This window comes from Triticum aestivum, chromosome 7D (assembly GCF_018294505.1).
Source record: "Triticum aestivum cultivar Chinese Spring chromosome 7D, IWGSC CS RefSeq v2.1, whole genome shotgun sequence".
In the NCBI taxonomy this organism is placed as follows: Eukaryota; Viridiplantae; Streptophyta; class Magnoliopsida; order Poales; family Poaceae; genus Triticum; species Triticum aestivum.
In genome coordinates this window covers 180084593-180111851 of record NC_057814.1, presented here as the reverse complement: position 1 = coordinate 180111851, position 27259 = coordinate 180084593, and the positions used below count along the sequence as shown (strand labels likewise).

Here is a 27259-nt window from a genome sequence, read left to right as displayed (position 1 = left end):
CTTCGGAGATACCTATAGAGCATCTTTATAATCATCCAGTTACGTTGTGACATTTGATAGCACACAAGGTACAACTCCGGTATCCGGGAGTTGCATAATCTCATAGTCAAAGGAATAAATATACGACAAGAAGAAAGCAATAGCAATAAAATTGAACGATCAATATGCTAAGCTAACGGATGGGTCTTGTACATCACATCATTCTCCTAATGATGTGATCCCGTTCATCAAATGACAACACATGTCTATGGTTAGGAAACTTAACCATTTTTGATTAACGAGCTAGTCTAGTAGAGGCTTACTAGGGACACGGCGTTTTGTCTATGTATCCACACATTTATCAATTTTCCGGTTAATACAATTCTAGCATGAATAATAAACATTTATCATAATATAAGGAAATATAAAAATAACAGCTTTATTATTGCCTCTAGGGCATATTTCCTTCAGTCTCCCACTTGCGCTAGAGTCAATAATCTAGATTACATTGTAATGATTCTAACACCAATGGAGTCTTGGTGCTGATCATGTTTTTGGTGGGAGACCAACCAAACCAATGAAATCTGGATTCCTTCGCCAAGGCGATTGCTCCAGTATTGTCACAAAAGATTTTTATTGGACCCGATGCACTAGTTATTACACCTAGATCGGATAAGAACTCCTTCATCCAGACTCTTTCATTCGCTGCTTCCGAAGCAGTTATGTACTCCGCTTCACACATAGATCCCAACATGACGCTCTCCTTGGAACTGCACCAACTGACAGCTCCACCATTCAATATAAATACGTATCTGGTTTGTGACTTAGAGTCATCGGGATCAGTGTCAAAGCTAGCATCGACGTAACCATTTACGACGAGCTCTTTGTCACCTCCATAAATGAGAAATATATCCTTAGTCCTTTTCAGGTACTTCAGGATGTTCTTGACCGCTGTCCAGTGAACCACTCCTAGATTACTTTGGTACCTCTGTGCTAAACTTATAGCAAGGCACACATCAGGTCTGGTACACATCATAGCATACATGATAGAACCTATGGCTGAGGCATAGGGAATGACTTCCATTTTCTCTCTATCTTCTGAAGTGGTCGGGCATTGAATCTGACTCAACTTCACACCTTGTAACACAGCAAAGAACCCTTTTTTGGACTGATCCATTTAGTACTTCTTCAAAACTTTATCAAGGTATGTGCTTTGTGAAAGTCCAATTAAGCGTCTTGATCTATCCCTATAGATCTTGATGCCCAATATATAAGCAGCTTCACCGAGGTATTTCATTGAAAAACTCTTATTCAAGTATCCTTTTATTATATCCAGAAATTATATATTATTTCCAATCAACAATATGTCATCCACATATAATATTAGAAATGCTACAGAGATCCCACTCACTTTCTTATAAATACAGGCTTTTCTGAAAGTCTGTATAAAACCATATGCTTTGATCACCTCATCAAAGCGTATATTCCAACTCCGAGATGCTTGCACCAGTCCATAAATGGATCGCTGGAGTTTGCACACTTTGTTAGTACCTTTAGGATCGACAAAACCTTCTGGTTGCATCATATACAACTCTTATTTAAGAAATCCATTAAGGAATGCAGTTTTGACATCCATTTGCCAGATTTCATAATCATAAAATGCGGCTATCACTACTGGAATTAGCTTATTTGTCGTCTGCCAGTTCTTTGTCGTCTGCTGGCTGACGGCAAAGAAGGTCTTCGCCATCAGCTAAGAGAAAGCTGATGGCAAAGAATGAGCGGACGGCAAAGACCATGTTTGCCGTCAGCCTGCTCTTTGCCGTCTGGTAGCAGACGGCATAGAAGCTTTGCCGTCTGCTAGCGGACGGCAAAGAGGGAGGGTGGAGGACTACCGAGGACGACCTAACGGCCACTTTCTTTGCCGTCTGCTGGCGGACGGCAAAGAAGCTGCAAAGAAAGTGGCCGTTTTGACGGCCGTTTCCCCCCGGCCCCACCCCACTAGGTAGGCTCTTTGTTGTCTGCTAGCAGACGACAAAGAGTTGTGACATAAGTGAAATAGGGCCGGCGCCCGCGCCCCACCCCTCTCTCTCTCTCTCTCCCGGCTCGCTGCCCCGCCGCCACACCCCGCCACCCCGGTGCCTCGCCGCCCCGCCCCGCCCCTGCCGCCCCGGCGCCCCACACCCCGATACGGTTCTGGATCGGGCCGTGCCCTAGACCTCGGCCGACACGTCGCCTGGGATCGATCGACACAACGGCCATCACTATCGCTGCCGCAGAGGAGGGAGGGAGGGGGCCGTTCGTGCTCGCGTCCGGTTCGGGGGAGAAGGGCGGAGCTGCGACGAGAGACCCTCGTCGGCCGGCATGCAAAATGCCGTGCTGGCGTGCCCCGCGCCGTCCGGCGGAGGTGCGGGCGGAGACGACAGGGTCAGGGGCGGGGGCGCGGGCGTCGTGATGGTGAAGCGAGCGGCCCTGGAGGCGTGCCTGACCTGCCCGCTCTGCTGCCGCCTACTCCGCGACGCCGCCACCATCACCGAGTGCCTCCACACCTGTGAGTTCCCCCCACCGCCACCATAACACAGCCTCTGAAATCTGCATCCTTCCTCGCATACTTGCCTCCATGGCCGTGAATCCATGATGATTTGGGTTGGGTCGCACGTGCGTTTGATGTAAAATCGTGGGAGGATCGGGACGACCAGCCTACATGGATGGCAGCTGTTTTGTGTGTGTGCCTAAATGTGTATGCTGGTAAATTGTTGATTAGAGAATGCTAAATTGGTTTGGTTGGTCTCTGAGTATAGAGGACCCTTTTAGTGTTGAAATTTCGATCTTGGTTACGAGCTTACAGTTTGCTGCCAATTTCTTCTGTGTTCACACCTTGTGTGCATCCAATACAACCAGGGGTGAATCAGCTTTAGTTATAGAAACATATATCATGCGTTTTTTTAGAGATTTGATCTGGATAAGTGGATACTACTGAAATAATAACAATATCTAATATTCAGTTGATTATCTTTTGCAGGAATAAAAATATCTAATATCCTATTTGTAGAATCTGCAGCGTCACTCAAAACTTTGAATCACATTGGCCTCCGCACAAAGTTTCAGGGAAACAAAATCTACAAGTGTTGCCGATTTATACTTGTATATGTGTGTTGATTCCTGGTCATATTAAGGATAACTTTCATGGATATTTGATGGCATTTACACATACACCATTATTATTCTATCATAGCCTACATGGAATTAAAGTTTATCCGCATGGAAAAAATATATTTGTTACCTCGTAGTAATAAGAACCCACACCTTCGCTATGGAAAAAATATATTTGTTACCTCGTAGTAATAAAAATGGTGTGCTTTAAACATGGTTGCTACAAAACACATAACCGGAGATTGAGCTGACACACACACACACACACACACACATATATATATATGACAGGACAAATGTTTCGTACAAGCAGTGGTAGTTACCACCACTTGCGTTTTGTATGTTGTATGTAGTATCTATCAAAACCGAGAGTATGTACGTGTAGTATGTAGTATATAACAATGATTAGGTAGTATATATACTAATTTTTAGGTAGTATATACCATGTTTTGAGTATGCTCTTTTTTACGTACAAATATGTACGTATTTCACAAATATAACAAAAACTATGGGCTCATATGCAATTTTCTCATGTAACTTGCTTTGAAATATCTTAGATATAATACATGAACATATTTAAAATAATAAAATAGTAAATATAGTATCACATGGTACTATATGAGATATGTGGGGTAACTATCACCGGGTGATAGGATGGATTTTCCATATATATATATATATATATATATATATATATATATATATATATATACGGTAGCGCTAAACTGAGCGAGAGCGCAGAATTTTATCCTGCGCGCTAATCCTAATTAGGCGCGGTCGCTCCGCATGAATAGGCCTCCTCATGCTTAATGAATGAGGGTAAAACTGACTGCAGAAATAGTAATGCAATTTATTTTGTTACCATCCCACAGGTGCACCTACGTCCCGCAACTACCCTTCCTAATTGTTGGTAGTAAAACAGGTTGAGGATATGATAATAGAATAATTTATGTTACCAACTATGCTCCCTAATTGTTGGTAGTAATACGGGTTGAGGATATGGTAATAGAATAATTTCTGTTACCAACTATGCTCCCTAATTGTTTGTAGTAAAACAGGTTGAGGATATGGTAATAAAATTACTTGTGTTACCAACTACGCTCTTAAATTGTTTGTAATAAAATGGTTGAGGATATGGTAAATACAATAATTTGCGTTACCACCTACCCTTCCTACTTGTTGGTAGTAAAATTGGTTTAGGATATGGTAATAAAATAATTTGCATTACCGACTAGTGAATTAGTTGTGGTTCAAGCACAACATGGTAAACTTATTACACTATGATGGTAATAGAAAAGTTAACATTACTACAAAGGCTGACACATCTAATTTTGTTGTTACTATATTACGATCAATTATTATGATTGATTAAGAGATCTCTGGACGTGGCAGAGTGACGAGCGGAGAGGTTGGTTGGGTCACGCTAATTAGGCGCGCTCGCACGATTGGCCGGAGCGTACGCTAATATTATTCTACGCGTAGGCTTAGTTTAGCATACCTATATATATATATATATATATATATATATATATATATATATATATATATATATATATATATATATATATATATATGTAAAATCCATCCTACCATCAGGTGGTAGTTACCCCACATGTCTCATATACTAGTATGTGGTACTATATATACTATTTTATTATTTTAAATATGTTCTTATATTATACCTAAGATATTTCAAAACAAGTTACATGAAAAAAATGCATATGAGCCCATAGTTTTTGTTATATTTGTGAAATACTTACATATTTGTACGTAAAAAAATATACTCAAAAAATTGTACATACTATCTAAAAATTTGTATATATACTACTAATCATCGTTATATACTACATACTACACATACATACTCTCGGTTTCGACAGATACTACATACAACATACAAAACGCAAGTGGTGGTAACTACCACTGCTTGTAGGAAACATTTGTTATATATATATGAATTATGCACATTGTCTCGAGCTACAGTTTGAGTGCACGTGTTGCTTATGATGAACCGCTGAAACTCTTGCTGTCTCTCTATTCTGCTGATAGAAGCAATGCTACATAGGACACAGCTCACACTCCACTTTTATTTGTGTTATTGTGACATTTTTCTTTTCACTAAAATCTTGACTTTGGACATGTTGTTTTTTTATATTGGTGTGACCTTGTCCGCCACATATTGTTTGGTGATTACAATATAAATTCCTGAGATAGTGCAAAAGTGGACAGTTTAACCATTGAATAATGATTGTTCTACTGAATTGTGATGAAACACTCTTTGTACTTCTTGGACTACTACATTGCATGATCATGAACGTTATTACCTTGATGCTGCCTCATGGATTACTGAAGTCTGGTTGCGGCAATGAACACTTGGAGATTTTGTAGTACTTTCTCCCACGAGATAAGATAACATGAGTAATAGATGACCAACAGTAACTAATTACATTTTTTGCTTGACGGCCTTATTGTGTTGCAGGACGGAGTACTCATTTACGAGGGCACATAAATGGGGATTAAGAGAATAGGTATAGTACAAGTCGATTAGAGGCTGGTAAGCAACAAAGCTATTCAGTGCTTCATGTGCATCTTTGCTGCTCCTAAATGATCACTTGCCATGGGACTGTCCATAATCCGCGAGGGCCTTCAACTGTAACTAGTGGCCAAGAAAAGGTGACTAGCGCTTGCTCTTCTGATCTCATTTGTAAATATGTAGAACAATAAAAATATTGGTTTGCAGAGCTGAAGGTATGCTTGATGAAAGTAAAATGCAGGATTTTAGGAGCTCATACGTGTGCATAAGACCAGTAAGGTGTAGGTTGCCTTTGATGCTGATCTGGTGTCCACCTATAAGCGTGTGAAATTAAATAGGTATATATTGACTCATCAAGAGAGAAATTTATGGTAATTTGTTTAATCTTGATACAAGCTTTAGGTGGCTTTACATTTTATGAAGTAGTGGATCCTACCGTGATTTAAGCTACATAGTATATGGAGGTGCTATAGACCATTGCATAGTGGAATTAATGTGGATTGACATTTCAAGTTTTGCATATTCACATTTTAAACTCGAATGAGACGTGCATTTGCACGTGCAAGCTTACTAGTTTCATTAAATAAACATGTTTAGGTTTGAAATGCGTACTTTTCTCTGTCATAGAAACCATTTTAATTGTGATTAGGACAAAATGGAAGCATTTTGGTGGTGGTCAATGGAGTGGATGATGAAGACTTTTGTCTCCCATAGAATTTTATAGTACTGCGTTGTAGGGAAGTTGTAGGGAAATTGTTCGTCTGAGTACTATCTTTATTAAAAAAAAACAGGAGACAACTAACTGTACAGAAAGTTACTGGAAATGTAGAAAGATTGTGATTGGTTGATCCACTGTGGCATCTTCAACTTCATTAGTTGTCGGGAAAAAATATTTTAGGGTGGTTAGGTGTAGACGAGACCATGTGATTGTCATGAAAATTAGTTTCACAATAATAACTTCTTTGTAATATATTACTTGTATTTCCTACAAGACTAATGGTTAAAGTTGTTAGAGATTGCAAAGCAGTTCGTCATCTATCTTTGGAAAGGAGCGAGCATTTTCAGCTATTCTTCTTAGATTTCTGTGTGTTTGGTCCTTTTAAGGTTACTGTAATAAACTGTTGGGGAACGTAGCAATAATTCAAAATTTTCTACGCATCACCAAGATCAATCCATGAAGTCATCTAGCAACGAGAGAGAGGGGTGCATCTACATACCCTGGTAGATCGCGATGCGGAAGCGTTCAAGAGAACGGGGTTGATGGAGTCGTACTCGTCGTGATCCAAATCACCGATGATCCTAGCGCCGAACGGACGGCACCTCCGCGTTCAACACACGTACGGAGCAGCGACGTCTCCTCCTTCTTGATCCAGCAAGGGGGAGGAGAGGTTGATGGAGATCCAGCAGCACGACAGCGTGGTGGTGGAAGTAGCGGGATCCCGGCAGGGCTTCGCCAAGCGCAAGCGGGGAGGAAGAGGTGTCACGGGAGGGAGAGGGAGGCGCCAGGGCTTAGATATTGCTGCCCTCCCTCCCCCCCCCCACTATATATAGGGCCAAGGGAGAGGGGGGGCGCAGCCTTGGCCCTTCCTCCAAGGAAGGGTGCGGCCAGGGAGGAGTCCATCCTCCCCAAGGCACCTCGGAGGTGCCTTCCCCCTTTAGGACTCTCCCTTTCCCTTATCTCTTGGCGCATGGGCCTCTTGGGGCTGGTGCCCTTGGCCCATATAGGCGAAGGCACACAACCCTACAGCCCATGTGGCCCCCCGGGGCTGGTGGACCCCCTTGGTGGACCCCCGGACCCCTTTCGGCACTCCCGGTACAATACCGATAAAGTGCGAAACTTTTCCAGCGACCAAAATAAGACTTCCCATATATAAATCTTTACCTCTGGACCATTCCGGAACTCCTCGTGACGTCCGGGATCTCATCCGGGACTCCGAACAACTTTCGGGTTACCGCATACTAATATCTCTATAACCCTAGCGTCACCGAACCTTAAGTGTGTAGACCCTACGGGTTCGAGAGACATGCAGACATGACCGAGACGACTCTCCGGTCAATAACCAACAGCGGGATCTGGATACCCATGTTGGCTCCCACATGCTCCTCGATGATCTCATCAGATGAACCACGATGTCGAGGATTCAATCAATCCCGTATACAATTCCCTTTGTCAATCGGTATGTTACTTGCCCGAGATTCGATCGTCGGTATCCCGATACCTTGTTCAATCTCGTTACCGGCAAGTCTCTTTACTCGTTCCGTAACACATCATCCCGTGATCAACTCCTTGGTCACATTGTGCACATTATGATGATGTCCTACCGAGTGGGCCCAGAGATACCTCTCCGTTTACACGGAGTGACAAATCCCAGTCTCGATTCGTGCCAACCCAACAGACACTTTCGGAGATACCTGTAGTGCACCTTTATAGCCACCCAGTTACGTTGTGACGTTTGGTACACCCAAAGCATTCCTACGGTATCCGGGAGTTGCACAATCTCATGGTCTAAGGAAATGATACTTGACATTAGAAAAGCTCTCAGCAAACGAACTACACGATCTTGTGCTAGGCTTAGGATTGGGTCTTGTCCATCACATCATTCTCCTAATGATGTGATCCCGTTATCAACGACATCCAATGTCCATGGTCAGGAAACCGTAACCATCTATTGATCAACGAGCTAGTCAACTAGAGGCTTACTAGGGACATGGTGTTGTCTATGTATCCACACATGTATCTGAGTTTCCTATCAATACAATTCTAGCATGGATAATAAACGATTATCATGAACAAGGAAATATAATAATAACCAATTTATTATTGCCTCTAGGGCATATTTCCAACAGTCTCCCACTTGCACTAGAGTCAATAATCTAGTTCACATCACCATGTGATTAACACTCATAGGTCACATCACCATGTGACCCTCCTTGGTTTGATCATGTTATGCTTGTGAGAGAGGTTATTAGTCAACGGGTCTGAACCTTTCAGATCCGTGTGTGCTTTACGAATATCTATGTCATCTTGTGGATGCTACCACGCGCTACTTGGAGGCATTTCAAATAACTGCTCTACTATACGAATCCGGTTTACTACTCAGAGTCATCCGGATTAGTGTCAAAGTTCGCATCGACGTAACCCTTTACGACGAACTCCTTTCCACCTCCATAATCGAGAAAATTCCTTAGTCCACTAGATACTAAGGATAAGTTCGACCGCTGTCATGTGATCCATTCCTGGATCACTATTGTACCCCTTGACCAACTCATGGCAAGGCACACTTCATGTGCGGTACACAACATAGCATACTGTAGAGCCTACGTCTAAAGCATAGGGGACGACCTTCGTCCTTTCTCTCTCTTCTGCTGTGGTCAGGTCTTGAGTCTTACTCAATACTCACACCTTGTAACACAGCCAAGAACTCCTTCTTTGCTGATCTATTTTGAACTCTTTCAAAATCATGTCAAGGTGTGCTTTCTTTGAAAGTATCATCGGGCGTCTTGATCTATCTCTATAGATCTTGATGCCCAATATGTAAGCAGCTTTATCCAGGTCTTCCTTTGAAAAACTCCTTTCAAACAACCCTTTATGCTTTCCAGAAATTTTACATCATTTCGGATCAACAATATGTCATTCACATATACTTATCAGAAATGTTGTAGCGCTCCCACTCACTTTATTGTAAATACAAGTTTCTAACAAACTTTGTATAAACCCAAAAACTTTGATCACTCCATCAAAGCGTATATTCTGACTCCGAGATGCTTGCTCTAATCCATGGAAGGATCGCTGGAGCTAGCATACTTGTTAGCATCTTTCAGGATTGACAAAACCTTCTGGTTGTATCACATACAACCTTTCCTCACAAACACTGGTAAGGAAACTTGTTTTGATATCCTATCTGCAAGATTTCATAAATAATGCAGTAACTGCTAATATGATTCCAACAGACTATTAGCATCGCTACGAGTGAGAAAGTCTCATCATAGTCAACTCCTTGAACTTGTCGGAAAACATCTTAACGACAAGCCGAGCTTTCTTAATGGTGACACTTACCATCATTGTCTGTCTTCCTTTTAAAATCCATCTGCACCCAACAGCCTTACGACTATCAAGTATTTCTTCCAAAGTCTATACTTTGCTTTATACATGGATCCTCTCTCGGATTTTATGGCCTCGAGCCATTCGTCGGAATCCGGGCCGACCATCACTTCTCCATAGCTCGTAGGTTCATTGTTGTCTAGCAACATGACTTCCGAGACAGGATCACGCATTACTCTGAAGTAGTACGCATCCTCGTCGTCCTACGAGGTTTGGTAGTGACTTGATCCAAAGTTTCATGATCACTATCATAAGCTTCCACTTCAATTGGTGTAAGTGCCACAGGAACAACTTCCTGTGCCCTGCTACACACTAGTTGAAGTTATGGTTCAATAACCTCATCAAGTCTCTACCATCCTCCCACTCAATTCTTTCGAGAGAAACTTTTCCTCGAAAAAGGACCCGTTTCTAGAAGCAATTACTTTTGCTTCCAGATCTGAAATAGGAGGTATACCCAACTGTTTTGGGTATTCTATGAAGATGCATTTATCCGCTTTGGGTTCGAGCTTATCAGCCTGAAACTTTTTCACATAAGCGTCGCAGCCCCAAACTTTTAAGAAATGACAGCTTAGGTTTCTCTAAACCATAGTTCATACGGTGTCGTCTCAACGGAATTGCGTGGTGCCCTATTTAAAGTGAATGTGGTTGTCTCTAATGCCTAACCCATAAATGATAGTTGTAATTCGATAAGAGACATCATGGTATGCACCATATCCAATAGGGTGCAGTTATGATGTTCGGACACACCATCACACTGTGGTGTTCCAGGCGGTATTAATTGTGAAACACTTTCCACAATGTCTTAATTGTGTGCCAAACTCGTAACTCAGATATCTCTATGATCATATCATAGACATTTTATCCTCTTGTCACGACGATCTTCAACTTCACTCTGAAATTACTTGAACCTTTCAATAATTCAGACTTGTATTTCATCAAGTAAATACACTCAGCATCTACTCAAATCATCTGTGAAGTAAGAACATAACGATATCCACTGCATGCCTCAGCACTCATTGGACTGCACACATCAAATGTATTACTTCTAACAAGTTGCTCTCTTGTTCCATCTTACTGAAAACGAGGTCTTTCAGTCATCTTGCCCATGTGGTATGATTTGCATGTCTCAAGTGATTCAAAATCAAGTGAGTCCAAACGATCCATCTGCATGGAGTTTCTTCATGTATATATACCAATAGACATGGCTCGCATGTCTCAATCTTTTCAAAAACGAGTGAGTCCAAAGATCCATCTACATGGAGCTTCTTCATGCGTTTTATACCAATATGACTCATATGGCAGTGCCACAAGTATGTGGTACTATCATTACCATTTTATATCTTTTGGCACGAACATGTGTATCACTGCGATCGAGATTCATTTTAGGTGCAAGACCATTGAAGGTATTATTCAAATAAACAGAGTAACCATTATTCTCCTTAAATGAATAACCGTATTGCGATAAACATAATCCAATCATGTTTATGCTCAACGCAAACACCAAATAACAATTATTTAGGTTTAACACCAATCTCGATGGTTGAGGGAGCATGCGATGCTTGATCACATCAACCTTGGAAACACTTCCAACACATATCGTCATCTCACCTTTAGCTAGTCTCCGTTTATTCCGCAGCTTTTATTTCGAGTTACTAACACTTAGCAACCGAACCGGTATCTAATACCCTGGTGCTGCTAGGAGTACTAGTAAAGTACACATTCATATAATGTATATCCAATATACTTCTGTCGACCTTGCCTGCCTTCTCATCTACCAAGTATCTAGGGTAGCTCTGCTTCAGTGACCGGTCCCCTCATTACAGAAGCACTTAGTCTCGGGTTTGGGTTCAACCTTGGGATTCTTCACTAGAGCAGCAAATGATTTGTTGTTTCATGAAGTATCCCTTTTGCCCTTGCCCTTTTAGAAACCAGTGGTTTTACTAACCATCAACAATTGATGCTCCTTCTTGATTTCTACTTTCGCGGTGTCAAACATCGCGAGTTGCTCAAGGATCATCATATCTATCCCTGATATGTTATAGTTCATCACGAAGCTCTAATAGCTTGGTGGCAGTGACTATGGAGAACCATCACTATCTCATCTGGAAGATTAACTCCCACTCGATTCAAGCGATTGTAGTACTCAGACAATCTGAGCACATGCTCAACGATTGAGCTTTTCTCCCTTAGTTTGCAGGCTTAAGAAACTTGTCAGAGGTCTCATACCTCTTGACGTGGGCACTAGTCTGAAATCCCAATTTCAGTCTTCGGAACATCTCATATGTTCTGCGACGTTTCAAAACGTCTTTGGTGCCACAATTCTAAACCATTAGCATTACGCACTGAACTATCACGTAGTCATCAAAATGTGTATGTCAGATGTTTCGTAACATCTACAGACGACGCTCGAGGTTCAGCACACCGAGCGGTGCATTAAGGACATAAGCCTTCTGTGCAGCAATGAGGACAATCCTCAGTTTATGGACCCAGTCCGCATAATTGCTACTATCAACTTTCAACTAAATTTTCTCTAGGAACATATCTTAAACAGTAGAACTAAAGCGTGAGCTATGACATAATTTGCAAAGACCTTTTGACTATGTTCATGATAATTAAGTTCATCTGATCATTTAATGAACTCCCACTCAGATAGACATCCCTCTAGTCATCTAAGTGATACATGATCCGAGTCAAACTAGGTCGTGTCCGATCATCACGTGAGACGGACTAGTCATCATCGGTGAACATCTCCATGTTGATCGCATCTACTATACGACTCATGTTCGACCTTTCGATCTCTTGTGTTCCGAGGCCATGTCTGTACATGCTAGGCTCGTCAAGTCAACCTAAGTGTTTCGCATGTGTTCCGAGGCCATGTCTGTACATGCTAGGCTCGTCAACACCCGTTGTATTCGAACGTTAGAATCTATCACACCCGATCATCACGTGGTGCTTCGAAACAACGAACCTTCGCAACGGTGCACAGTTAGGGGGAACACGTCTCTTGAAATTTTAGTGAGGGATCATCTTATTTATGCTACCGTCATTCTAAGCAAATAAGATGTAAACATGACAAACATCACATGCAAATCATAAAGTGACGTGATATGGCCAATATCATCTTGCGCCTTTGATCTCCATCTTCGAGGCGCGGCATGATCACCTTCGTCACCGGCATGACACCATGATCTCCATCATCGTGTCTTCATGAAGTTGTCTCGCCAACTATTACTTCTACTACTATGGCTAACGGTTAGCAATAAAGTAAAGTAATTACATGGCGTTATTCATTGACACGCAGGTCATACAATAAATTAAGGCAACTCCTATGGTTCCTGCCGGTTGTCATACTCATCGCCATGCAAGTCGTGATTCCTATTACAAGAACATGATCAATCTCATACATCACATATATCATTCATCACATTCTTTTGAGCATATCACATCACATAGCATACCCTGCAAAAACAAGTTAGACGTCCTCTAATTGTTGTTGCATGTTTTACGTGGCTGCTATGGGATTCTAGCAAGAACGTTTCTTACCTACGCAAAAGCCACAACGTGATATGCCAATTTCTATTTACCCTTCATAAGGACCCTTTTCATCGAATCCGATCCGACTAAAGTGGGAGAGATAGACACCCGCTAGCCACCTTACGCAACTACTGCATGTCAGTCGGTGGAACCTGTCTCACGTAAGAGTACGTGTAAGGTTGGTCCGGGCCGCTTCATCCCATGATGCCACCGAATCAAGATAAGACTAGTAACGGCAAGTAAATTGACAAAATCGACGCCCACAACTACTTTGTGTTCTACTCGTGCATAGAAACTACGCATAGACCTAGCTCATGATGCCACTGTTGGGGAACGTAGCAATAATTCAAAATTTTCTACGCATCACCAAGATCAATCCATGGAGTCATCTAGCAACGAGAGAGAGGAGTGCATCTACATACCCTTGTAGATCGCGATGCGGAAGCGTTCAAGAGAATGGGGTTGATGGAGTCGTACTCGTCGTGATCCAAATCACCGATGATCCTAGCGCCGAACGGACGGCACCTCCGCGTTCAACACACGTACGGAGCAGCGACGTCTCCTCCTTCTTCATACAGCAAGGGGGAGGAGAGGTTGATGGAGATCCAGCAGCACGACGGCGTGGTGGTGGAAGTAGCGGGATCCCGGCAGGGCCTCGCCAAGCGCAAGCGGGGAGGAAGAGGTGTCACGGGAGGGAGAGGGAGGCGCCAGGGCTTAGATATTGCTGCCCTCCCTCCCCCCACTATATATAGGGCCAAGGGAGAGGGGGGGCGCAGGGAGGAGTCCATCCTCCCCAAGGCACCTCGGAGGTGCCTTCCCCCTTTAGGACTCTCCCTTTCCCTTATCTCTTGGCGCATGGGCCTCTTGGGGCTGGTGCCCTTGGCCCATATAGGCCAAGGCGCACACCCCTACAGCCCATGTGGCCCCCCGGGGCTGGTGGACCCCCGGACCCCTTTCGGCACTCCCGGTACAATACCGATAAAGTGCGAAACTTTTCCGGCGACCAAAATAAGACTTCCCATATATAAATCTTTACCTCCGGACCATTCCGGAACTCCTCGTGACGTCCGGGATCTCATCCGGGACTCCGAACAACTTTCGGGTTACCGCATACTAATATCTCTATAACCCTAGCGTCACCGAACCTTAAGTGTGTAGACCCTACGGGTTCGGGAGACATACAGACATGACCGAGACGACTCTCCGGTCAATAACCAACAGCGGGATCTGGATACCCATGTTGGCTCCCACATGCTCCTCGATGATCTCATCGGATGAACCACGATGTCGAGGATTCAATCAATCCCGTATACAATTCCCTTTGTCAATCGGTATGTTACTTGCCCGAGATTCGATCGTCGGTATCCCGATACCTTGTTCAATCTCGTTACCGGCAAGTCTCTTTACTCGTTCCGTAACACATCATCCCGTGATCAACTCCTTGGTCACATTGTGCACATTATGATGATGTCCTACCGAGTGGGCCCAGAGATACCTCTCCGTTTACACGGAGTGACAAATCCCAGTCTCGATTCGTGCCAACCCAACAGACACTTTCGGAGATACCTGTAGTGCACCTTTATAGCCACCCAGTTACGTTGTGACGTTTGGTACACCCAAAGCATTCCTACGGTATCCGGGAGTTGCACAATCTCATGGTCTAAGGAAATGATACTTGACATTAGAAAAGCTCTCAGCAAACGAACTACACGATCTTGTGCTAGGCTTAGGATTGGGTCTTGTCCATCACATCATTCTCCTAATGATGTGATCCCGTTATCAACGACATCCAATGTCCATGGTCAGGAAACCGTAACCATCTATTGATCAACGAGCTAGTCAACTAGAGGCTTACTAGGGACATGGTGTTGTCTATGTATCCACACATGTATCTGAGTTTCCTATCAATACAATTCTAGCATGGATAATAAACGATTATCATGAACAAGGAAATATAATAATAACCAATTTATTATTGCCTCTAGGGCATATTTCCAACATAAACAACCCTTCGGAAAATATCTGTACAATCTTAATTGGTTCTTCCATTTTTGTGCTTCAGCCATTGTTTTATACCTTTGATCAGTTTGCAGAAAGTGCATATCTAAGGAGTTCATCGATAAGGAGATCTGCTACTGCCCTACACGCAACATTGATTTAGGCTCTGCTCCAGAGGAGAAACTCAGGTTTGTCTCATCCTACATATCACAAGCAGACGTTATTGTCTTTTTTTTAAACAACTTAAGCTTATGGTTCATGTCAATCAATTTTATGTTCAGAGTTGATCACAGCCTACAATATGTGAGGTCAAAGATATTTCCTTCTAAAAGACGGAAGGTTGTGGACCAAGAAGCCATATCACCGGTCGAATCACCTGTCAAGAGAAAAGAACGATCTCTATCTTCACTGACAGTCCATGGTCCTCGGGTGTCTATACAGGAATGCCTCACAAAGAGGAAAACAAAAGCTTCGTGCTTACGCAGCTTGTCTTTGTTATGTTGCTTTTGTTTTGATTTTGTAGGATGAACAATGTGAAACTTGCTACCTATATATGTATGTATGGATGAAACCATTGTATGCTTATTGGATTTGTTGGCTAGCTATATATGTTGCATATGGACTTTTGATTTGGTATGTATATGTGTTGGATGATCATATCCATATGGCAGGGATATGATTTGGTATGTATATGTGTTGTTATGCTTGTTGAAAGTATTTTCAAATGTGTATATATATATATGTGAAATTCTGTGAATTGAATGAATTTAAGAAAAAATAGGGGATGCACAGGCTCTTTGCCGTTTGCTGGCAGACGGCAAAGGTCTTTGCCATCAGCCAGCAGACGACAAAGATGCCACGTGGCAGCTACCTAGGGGCATCTGGGTTGGCATATTTGTGCACTTTGCCGTCTGCTGGCAGACGGCAAAGCACGTCGTTAACCCCCTAATGGACCTAACCTGCCACGTGTGCCATCCAGGCTCTTTGCCGTCTGCTAGCGGACGGCAAAGACCATTCCATCTTTGCCGTCCGCCAGCAGACGGCAAAGAACCCTTTGCCGTAGCTTATTCAGCCGGACCTGTTGCCGTTTGCTGGCGGACGGCAAAGGCCTTTGCCATCAGTCATGGCTGACGGCAAAGATCCTGATTCTTGTAGTGAATTGCTAACATGATTCAGACGGACTTAAGTATCGCTACGGGTGAGAAAGTCTCCTCATAGTCAACTCCTTGAACTTGTCGAAAACCTTTCGCAACAAGTCGAGCTTTGTAGACAGTAATATTACCATCAGCTTCTGTCTTTTTCTTGAGGATTCATTTATTCTCTGTGGCTCGCTGATCCTTGGGCAAATCAACCAAATTCCATACTTTGTTCTCATACATGGATCCTATCTCAGATTTCATGGCCTCAAGCCATTTATCGAAATCTGGGCTCATCATTGCTTCTTCATAGTTCGTAGGTTCGTCATGGTCTAGTAACATGACTTCCAGCATAGGATTACCGTACCACTCTGGTGCGGAACGTGCTCTGGTTGACCTACGAGGTTCGGTAATAACTTGATCTGAAGTTTCATGATCATTATCATTAGCTTGCTCTCTAGTTGGTGTAGGCATCATGGGAACGGTTTTCTGTGATGAGCTACTTTCCAATTCGAGAGAAGGTACAATTACCTCATCAATTTCTACTTTCCTCCCACTCACTTTTTTCGAGAGAAACTCCTTCTCTAAAAAGGATCCATTCTTAGCAATAAAGATCTTGCCTTCGGATCTGTGATAGAAGGTGTACCCAACAGTTTCTTTTGGGTATCCTATGAAGACGCATTTTTTCGATTTGGGTTCGAGCTAATCATCGCAACCCCAAACTTTAATAAACGACATTTTAGGTTTCTTGCCAAACCACAGTTCATACGGTATCCTATTTTGCATGTTCTTGCAAAAGTTGATTTCATGTTGCATGACTACCACACACACAAAAAAATGTTCCATCAATGTGTTTGAAACGCTTGGACGTTTTTCGCATGTATTCTGACATATCGCGAGAGAGAATATTGGGAGGATATTGCAAATGTATAGGGAAAATCCTACAGGCGTGGTTTTGATTTTCTGTTGCAAGGATCGTAGCACGACAGATTTTCACGTTAAAGTTACATGCAACGTGGTGTGGTTTTGATTTTCTGTTGCAAGGATCGTAGCACGACAGATTTTCACGTTAAAGTTACATGCAACGTGGTGGATGCGGTCAATGTGGTGGGGCTGCCTCCGCCTGGCCGATGGACGCTTAAACGCTCAGTCATCCGAACATTAGAGATAACTAGTAGAATGCCCGTGCATTGCTACGGGCTACCACACGTATAAATGAATCAAACAAATGATTAAGGTCGTCTTCAAGAATAATCCGGACGTGTTCGGACAACAAACGAACACCCAACAAGCCCCCAAAATTGAACCATGAACAGTTAGACTCATCCAAATCTAGACCATATGTGGGAACAAATGTGATTGTCCGGACTATCCATCATGTTATCGGCAAACATAAAGACCTCACCCCACGATGCACCTCTCATTTTTCCTGCCGGACCCTCCTCTTCCCGCTCGGTTTTCCCTCATAGCGGGACATTTCTCCCTGAAGCCATTTCCTTTAGAACCAGATGAGCCCACCTCACCTTTGTCATGGTATCCTCTTTTCTTCACACCGTACTTCCCTGTGGACCTCCAAGGAGTCCCCCGCAAACCGCCTTGTCTTCACCCTGATCTTCGCCCCTCGTGTTCGTGTTTATCCATCACCGCCATCAAGGGGGAGGAGGTGCGTCGCCCGTGATATCCCCTGAGCCAAGACGGCAGATCCGATGTCTCCTGAGCCGTTGCCACGTTGTAACATCCAATTGAATGTCGTGCATTGCCACGAAACAAAAGTATGATATTTGTTGTTGGGCATGCAACTGATACGCTACCGTGTCCGTTATTAACTTTTGAAGAAACCAGCAATTCATTTACTCTTCTATCCTAAAAGTCCAGGTTGCAAGTTGCAACTGATACGCCACTGTGTTTTTTGTTTCTACATTTCACCGTGTGAAATCCTTGATATAGTTGTTTTCTTCTTTGCTTCTTCATCTAAAAAATACATGGATATACATCCCTAAACTCTATCAGATCATAAGTTGTACAATTAGCCAATAAAGGTCACACCATGTGACAATTATATTATTGTTCTCCATGGAGTCCTAATAGCAAAGATTATTTCAATCCTTGATGAAGAAACCACACGCTTTAAATGAACGACGCTTGTTTAATCATTGGGTGAGATTCAATCCTTTTTGTGAATTTTCTGTATTTCAACTAAAGGAAACAAGTATATCCTTCAGAAAAACAATGCATGCCAGTATACTGGTAAACACTATACTTCAATTCCCAAGCAATAGAACATCATGTGTTATCTCTTCGGCATCCCAAACTAATACTCAAAGACTCTGACTGACCATTGAGAAACACCATGTACCTGTTCCTCGATGTACCACTCTGAAGAACCAGATCAAAGTCTTCTTTTTCTCCTAGCTTCATCCCCTCTTCTGTTGGAGACATGCTCCCTCCGATCCTATGAAGCGTAAATATCCGCTCACGCCCCCCAAGGAGTGGCAGGGCATTACTTTGAGGCAACCACACCAATCAAAATAACCATGTCATCATCAACACTTAATATATACCACCCCTAACAGATTAGGTCCTCAACAAGAATGACACACTAACAGACGTCCTCACCTCATCCATACCCACCTCTCAAAAAACACACCATATGTATCCTTCAGGCAGAAGCAAACAGTAGCATAAGAAATTGAGCTCATCAAAACATGGACAAAATCCCACTTTGCGTAAGCATGTACAAGATGTGAAGCATGCACACCTATATCTTCTTCGAGAATCATGTCCAGCACCTGCGGGACAGACAGCAACATTCTCCATGCTATCCCAAATTCACATTAAAAAAACAAAAAAAATTCTTCAGGGAAAGGCACACAAAAAATCATAATCTCACCACAAGGAAACGATCAGCAAAAAAAAAATCAAACTTGGAATACAAGCAGATCAATTCTAAAGCTTTGAGATATTGCAATCTCCATGATCCAGTACCTGCAAAGAAAAAAAAACAAGCTTTTTCGGTGAAAAAAAGGACCAACGAAGGCACCACATGAACAGTTCCGGAAATCATTAGGTAAAAGGGTGATCATTCATGACAAGAAGTCATCCATCCCTATGAAAGGTGCAGACAACACCTCCCTGAATTCCTGCAATCAGGAGACCAAAATCAAGATTAAATAACGAAGTACTTATTTTCTAACATGAGAACAACATTGGTTCCTCTAATCAAGATTAATTAATGAAGCCCTTACTTTTTTAACACGAGGACAACTAAATGACAATGTTGGTGTTAAATATTTTTTATTTCTGTATATCCTCATTAAAGCAAAAAAACAAAGATAATTCAGAGGATACCAACTTCAAGACCAATGCCCTGTAGAAGTAACTCACCATTCTCCCTTTTCGCATATGAAAATCACTCCTTGTTCCCTCCCCATGGACATGACCAGAGCAATGTAAGGGCGTACTGTGATCATCACGAGTTTTTCAGCATATCACCTTGAGAAAATATCAGTATAAATAAGCAACTCAATTTCTCTTAATAACTAAACTCACAATATAACTTGTTCATATGCGAAAAACTTCTCGTGAAAATTAATACAAACTATGTAGTATGTTGCTTGTTTGCTCTCCTATATAACTACTTGGTAAATGCAGAAGCAGGGACATTTACCCGCCCACCATGTGAAAATCTGCAGGAAGCTCCGTGACTGCATTCGCTTTTCTGGAAAGCAGAGCAGATACCACAGCCCTGGACAGCTACCTCATCATCATTCTAAATCTGCGGGAACTCCAACCAGTGTTTGCATTTCTCTGAAAGATAACCATGAACACCAGAATTAGTCGGCAATCATGATGGTTCAGTGGAAGTACTTAGGAATGTTACTGATAAGGTATAAGGCCTAGTGAATGGTATAGGCATGAAAATATTTTTAACGCATGTGAAATCCCTTCTCACTGAGTATCATTTGCAAGCTCTACAAAGTCACTCTCTGTCACTGAATTCAAAATGGCATATCAAATCTCGTACATCACCTCAATATTCAGTAACATATGGATCCACATTCATCTCAAACAAAAGGACCTAGTAAGACAAAAATAAGCCAAAAAACTCAATGATCGAAACTGATTTTACCAGAGCGGGTAAGGAGAGATTGTCAACTCTCACTCAACTGCACGGCAGCGGCCCAATGGAGGTTAGCTCGTCACAGACGAAGTTGCCACTGCCAATGTGGGGTACACCAAGGAGGATGGCATAGGCCATCATGCCAACGCTGGAGCACCGATGGAACAACCACTGCAAGCTCGCGTCCGCTGCATCCTCGCAGGCTGACTGGCGGGGCATAAAATTTCGTGAGAAGGGATCGATGCATACAAGGAGAATCCACGAAGAAAGATATATTCAGGTGCACACTCGGGCCGCGATTCACACGAGCAGCAAAGGAGGCCACCTGAAAATCAACCTTGTGAGGTTGATAACGAAATCTTTGCAACAACTACATGTAAGCTAATGAAAAAGCAAGAAGTATGCATGGAATAGAACATCCAAAATTATGCTCTGGGACATTGATTATAATATAGCTCAGCACCAAGGGAAAAAATGTAGCCAGACTTAAAGGAATATTTAAAGACCAAACTGAAATTAAATGTCATTATAAATCAAACACAACACATGAGGCGAAAGCAAAGTGAAATACCTTTCATGGAAAATTGTTAGTGGCTCGCCTGCGATAGATGTCCTTTGTCTCTATGACGTCTCCTGGTAACCACAATCCTCACAAACAGCGCTGAGTGTCAGAGCCCAAAGTATGATGATGCTGATTAGATGCGCTTGACATCCATGAACCTAATCTAGCAAATCAAATGTGACATTCGTCAATTTTAAATTTTAAATTGTTTACCTGTTGGCTAATGGTAAGCACAGATAGTACAGTAGAAGAGGAAGCGTGCATTGAAGGGTCAACTCATGCTGCTTGAGGTCGGCCAGGTCATACTTCTTGCCAGGGAAGTGCGAAAGTTAGCTCAAATATGCAAAGAAGAAATATGTCAATTTGAATATGCAGTTACCGACAATGTACTAATTATTGTGAGCATAATTAGGAAGAGAAGGGCTGACCAAGATGATGCCCACCAGAAGGAAACTAAAACTTGTAAATTTAGAGGTTCTCTTCTGTGAAGCAGCAACTTAGATTGTAGAAAGAGAGACTTAACAGAGTTACCAAGATCCACAAGCAACATCAGGAAGAGCCGAAGAGGTGATAAAACTGGTCATGTGTAGGACATTGCTCATGAACAATGGTGCCAATAGTATAGCTAGCTACTGATTTCACAGTTGAGGTGAACCCCTGTGAATTTCCCTGCAAAGATATGTATCAGGCAAGTCTAAAAGGCACCAGTTTGGATATACAAATTAAGCCAAGAAATGTCTCACTATTCTGAGGAGATGATTGCATAATTCTGAACATGTTCAAGAATTGTACGATTTTTTTTAAATGCATAAAGAACATCGTTCTGAATCTACTGCTACAAAACTTACGCATTCATGCCTTTCCCTTTAGTATCTAATTTACATTGGGCAGGTAACTGTCCATCAACACAGCTGATCAATTAGACCTCTTTCTAGGATTCCATTTTGCGCTACCAGCATCTGCCACAACCCTATTGCTCGGTAAGTAAGGATACATGACAAATAGTCTGAAAAACGTTGAAAAGTAAACATAGTTTTCATGCATTTCGTCGTTTAAGTCACAATGGAATTGATATGGTACTCTAATATAGAATTTTATGAACAATAAACAATAAGAGGATTGATGCTCTATGTTCAGCTATATGTCTTTAGTTCCTCCATACACTCTGGATGGATTTAACTAAGATAAAGATAAAGAAAAAATGGTGCACCTTTCCTATGCACATGGCATATTCATTAGAGAAATAGTGGCAGTGGTTAACCTTAAGAGTTTGGAATCACATTACAAAAAAAAAGGTGAAAAGGGAAATTTGTAGACAACATATAGCTAGAAGACAGTGACTTCAATACATCAGATTCATAGTAGAACCTTTGAGCTAATTGGGCCAAATATGAAAACCAATTTGATTCACCTTATTTCCCACAATCTGAGTGGAAGAATTTATTCGATTTTAAAACAAACCTAAATGTGTAGGTGGTTGGACATGGCGGAGTCCGTAGTTGGCACTCTACGACAAGGAACCACAACCATAGCAGATCAGCCTAATACAGGTAGCAACAAATCAACAAAATTGCGTCACAGCCTTATTAAATTTCAGTTTCTAAATACAGAGAAGGGAGGAAGGATCCAAGAAGTAATACCAAGCCGTCCATGGCTTGGTGTCCCAGGAGTCATGCTCGAGGGACAGGTAGTTGAGTTACGCGTCCATGTCGTGCAACACGCCGTCCTCCCGGAAGAACTCTGCCCCGCTGTTCTTGCCCCCCTTCTCTCCGCTGCCATGCGCCACACCGGCGAGCCGCCGACCCCCGACCATAGCAGGAGGAAGGGGAAAGGATCTTGGCGCTAGAACGTGTAGACTGTGCCCTGGATGGCGATCGCCGGCGGATCCTGAAGGGGATCGGCGGCGGCTCCCCAAGCTGATCGTAGCGACGAGATCGGCGGCGGCTCCTCAAGCGGATCGTAGCTATGAGATCGGCGGCGGCGAAGGGATTGGCGGCGTCGAAGGGATCGGCGGCGGCGAAGCACGAGGAATCGGTACGAGGGCGGCGAAGAGCGAGGGATCGGTGCGAGGGCGGCTGGCGTGGTTCTGGCGAGGGCACCCTGCAGGCCTCGCTCTGGATTTTTTGTCGTAGGTTTTAGTTCGTAGGTTAATTTTCGCAGGGTTTTTTTCGCCCTGGATGTCTCGCTCGTATCTGGAGGCATCGCTCCCACGTGGTTTTGGTTGGGTTTTTTTCAAGGGGATCGTTATGTCCGGGGAGGTGGGAAGTGGGAGGAGACAAAAATAAACCAGGCGAAGGGTGGGATTGAGAACAAAAAAATCATGATAGGTGGGACGAAAATTGACCGACGGAGACTACCAACTGCTCCATTAAAAATAGAGATCATGGACGCTATATTTACAAGACTCCTCTCTCCCTCTCTCTCTACTCCTAACCTTCCTTTCTTGATGGCGAAGAAAGATCGATGTATCAAACGAAGATTTTTTCCCCATGTACAACTACTCTCTCTCTCTCCGATGTGCTGTCAAAAAGAAGTGTATCCCGTTGAAACCGCGCGGTACGTAGTCTCTCTCTGCCGTACTATCAAACAAACAGCAAGTGCATCCCGTTGAAACCGTGCGGTACGGTTCTCTCTCTCTCTACCGCGCTGTGAATCTGCAGCAAGTGAATCCCGCTCCGTACGCGTAACAAACTCCATGGATCCGTGCGTTTCCTTTACCTGTCATCTCGTATCCGAAGCGAAATCCCGCCGCGATCCACCACTCGCAGCCACGCGCCACGGAGCCCCTGCTGGCTTGGCTTAAACCCTAGTACCCATCTCCACTGCCCCTTTGCCGGCCGCCGCCGATCCAATGATTCCAATCTACTACCCCTCATCCAAGCCCTTCCTCACCAGTCACCATATAAGGCAGCCCACTCCTCCTCCTCTCCACCCCACAAGCAAAGCGTAGCGTAGCCAAGCCAAGCCCTCCTCCACAGCAGAAGCAAAGCCCTAACTCTCTTCTCGCCCGCTCTTTCTCTCTCTATCGCTCGCTGCTGATCGACCGATCTGGTTTCTTTCCATGGCCGGTTCCGCTGATCGCCACCAGTCGCGGCGCCGGCGCCGCAGCGGGGGAGAGATTGAGGAAGGCGAGGTCGGCCTCGGGTACTACACGGGCTCCGACACCGACACCGACGACGAGGACGCGCGCTACTACCTCCAGCCCCGCCACGACGACCGCGGCCGCCAGGGGTTGATGACGGTCGCGCGGTCCCTCCCCGGCGCGGAGGAGGACGTCATTGGCGGCGGAACAAGATCGATTACCCGGGCGTCGTCACCCGCGTCTTCGCTCGCCTCCGACGGGACCATCAGCAACGTCGGCGGCCGCGGTGATGCTGCTGCTGTCACCGTGTTCCCGGCCTGCCCCGTCTGCCACCGGCAGTTCCACAGCTCCAAGGCCGTGCACGGCCACATGAGGGTCCACGCGTGAAAGATCGTGGATGTCGCCTAGAGGGGGGTGAATAGGCGCTTTAAAATAATTACGGTTTAGGCTTGAACAAATGCGGAATAAACCTAGCGGTTAATTTGTCAAGCACAAAACCTACAACAACTAGGCTCACCTATGTGCACCAACAACTTATGCTAAGCAAGATAAACTACTAGGTGATAGCAAGATATATGACAAGAAGCAATATGGCTATCACAAAGTAAAGTGCATAAGTAAAGAGCTCGGATAAGAGATAACCAAGGCACGCGGAGACGACGATGTATCCCGAAGTTCACACCCTTGCGGATGCTAATCTCCGTTTGAAGCGGTGTGGAGGCACAATGCTCCCCAAGAAGCCACTAGGGCCACCGTAATCTCCTCACGCCCTCGCACAATGCAAGATGCCGTGATTCCACTAAGGGACCCTTGAGGGCAGTCACCGAACCCGTACAAATGGCAACCCTTGGGGGCGGTCACCGAACCCGTACACTTTGGCAACCCTTGGGGGCGGTCACCGGTACCCGTCAAATTGCTCGGGGCGATCTCCACAACCTAATTGAAGACCCCGACGCTTGCCCGGAGCTTTACACCACAATGATTGAGCTCCGAACACCACCAACCGTTTAGGGCGCCCAAGCACCCAAGAGGAACAAGCTCAAGGGTACCAAGCACCCAAGAGTAATAAGCTTCTCAACTTGTAACTTCCACGTATCACCGTGGAAAACTCAAACCGATGCACCAAATGCAATGGCAAGGGCACACGGAGTGCCCAAGTCCTTCTCTCTCAAATCCCACCGAAGCAACTAATGCTAGGGAGGAAAAAGAGAGGAAGAACAAGAAGGAGAACACCAAGAACTCTAAGATCTAGATCCAAGGGGTTCCCCTCACAAAGAGGAGAAAGTGATTGGTGGAAATGTGGATCTAGATCTCCTCCGTCTTTTCCCTCAAAAACTAGCAAGAATCCATGGAGGGATTGAGAGTTAGCAAGCTCGAAGAAGGTCAACAATGGGGGAAGAACACGAGCTCAAGAGATGAGGTTCATTGGGGAAGAAGACCTCCTTATATAGTGGGGGGAACAATCCAACCGTTACCCCCACTTCAGCCCCGCAGAGAGCGGTACTACCGCTTGGCCAGCGGTACTACCGCTTGCCCCTATAAGCGGTACTACCGCTCCCCCTCGCGGTACTGCCGCTGGGCCCAGAGCGGTACTACCGTGGTGGCAGGGCGGTACTACCGCAAACGAGCGGTACTACGGCCCCCACTGCCGCGGCTAGTACTGTAAAACCCGACACGAAAAAAGACCCCTCAAATCGAGACGGTACTAGTATGAGACCGCAGCGGTACTACGGCTGGGGGCTACCAGCGGTACTACCGCTTGTAGCACCCAAGCGGTACTACCGCTCCGGCCCGCAGTACTACCGCTGGGACCAAAACTGCCATAACTTCTGCATATGAGCTCCGAATTGAGCAAACTCAAGCTTGTTGGATAGAGGAAGACGAGTAGCATCAAAACAGATCCACCCGATTGATTATAGTAAGAAGAGGCATGGGAGGTATGCCAACAAATAGAGGAGTGAAACCTCCAACCGAGAAGAACCGGCATAACCTCCAACATCGAAAACATCATAGAAGATGCGAGTGAACTCCGTTTTCGATGAACTCGAGCTTGTCATCAAGATGACCATAAGCTCCAAAACTCACAAAGAGAAGAACCAAACAAGAACCAATAAAGATGATGCAAGGATGCAATGGTTTGAGCTCTCTACGAATGATACGATCAAGCTACTCATCGAGAGCCCCCCTTGATAGTACGGCAATCGATCCTATAACCCGGTCTCCCAACTACCATCATGAGACCGGTAAAATAGAAAACCTATCAAGGGCAAACCTTTGCCTTGCACATGGTCCACTTGAGCTAGATGATGCGATCTTGACTCCCTCAAGTTGGACCACCTTTCTTGGTTGTGTTGGCTCGATGAAGACTAGTTGATTGCTCCCCCATACTCCACTATGGGTGAGCCACTCTTCCGCACATCTTCACAAGTCCATTGTCACCACAATGGACGGCAAGCTTCAAGCATTTGATCTCTTCATGATGCTTCACTTGAACTTGCACACCGCAACCTAACCCCACAAATAACTCTCACGAAGATCATGGGTTAGTACACAAAGCGTAATTGACAATGCTTACCACACCATGGGATCGCTTGATCCCTCTCGGTACATCTTCTACGCTTTGTGAGTTGATCAAGTTGATTCACTCTTGACTTAGTCTTGATCAACCTTGAATCTTTTCAACTCTCTTCATTTGGATGATGTCTTGAAGATATACATGAATGATCACACAATCTTCTTCTCCAAGACATGCTTGCAATAAGCTCAACTCTCACATGACCAATCTTTGGATAATTCCTTAATAACACCTTGGTCACCACATAAACTCCTTGAAACCAACACATGAACTTCAAGAAATGCCTATGGACAAATCCTTCAAATATAACTCAAGGCAACCATTAGTCGAGATTGTCATCAATTACCAAAACCAAACATGGGGGCACCGCATGTTCTTTCAACGCGCAGGCGCAGCTCAAGGAGGAGAAGGTGTCTGCTGCGGTCAGCACCGTGGACGAGGTGGACGATTCCGTGTCCGTGTCCATGGCCAGTGTCCTCGCGGAGCCC

At 44.1% G+C, this 27259-nt stretch overlaps 1 protein-coding gene and 1 long non-coding RNA gene across 28 annotated transcripts; one reads left to right on the top strand and one right to left on the bottom strand.

Moving 5' to 3' along the window:
* Positions 1-2340: 2340 nt before the first annotated feature.
* LOC123171021 (E3 ubiquitin protein ligase DRIP2-like) lies at positions 2341-15824 on the top strand. Its single transcript, XM_044588697.1, has 3 exons — positions 2341-2527; positions 15385-15484; positions 15578-15824. The coding sequence occupies exons 1-3, from the start codon at positions 2341-2343 to the stop codon at positions 15822-15824; spliced, it is 534 nt and encodes a 177-aa protein (XP_044444632.1).
* A 1824-nt stretch (positions 15825-17648) lies between these two features.
* On the bottom strand, positions 17649-23299 carry LOC123166437 (uncharacterized). Of its 27 annotated transcripts, none has more exons than XR_006483539.1 (9): positions 21328-23296; positions 21124-21213; positions 20562-20759; positions 20100-20239; positions 19817-19924; positions 19191-19572; positions 19049-19089; positions 18789-18935; positions 17649-18145 (listed from the first exon to the last, which is right to left on the bottom strand). It is a non-coding gene; the product is annotated as an uncharacterized lncRNA (long non-coding RNA). The 27 variants fall into 27 exon arrangements; XR_006483533.1 differs by lacking the exon at positions 17649-18145 and having other exon boundaries at positions 18230-19572; positions 21328-21771; positions 21963-22073; positions 22576-22655; positions 22755-23297; XR_006483542.1 differs by lacking the exon at positions 17649-18145 and having other exon boundaries at positions 18230-18935; positions 19191-19250; positions 19418-19572; positions 21328-23294.
* Between the last annotated feature and the right edge of the window lie 3960 nt (positions 23300-27259).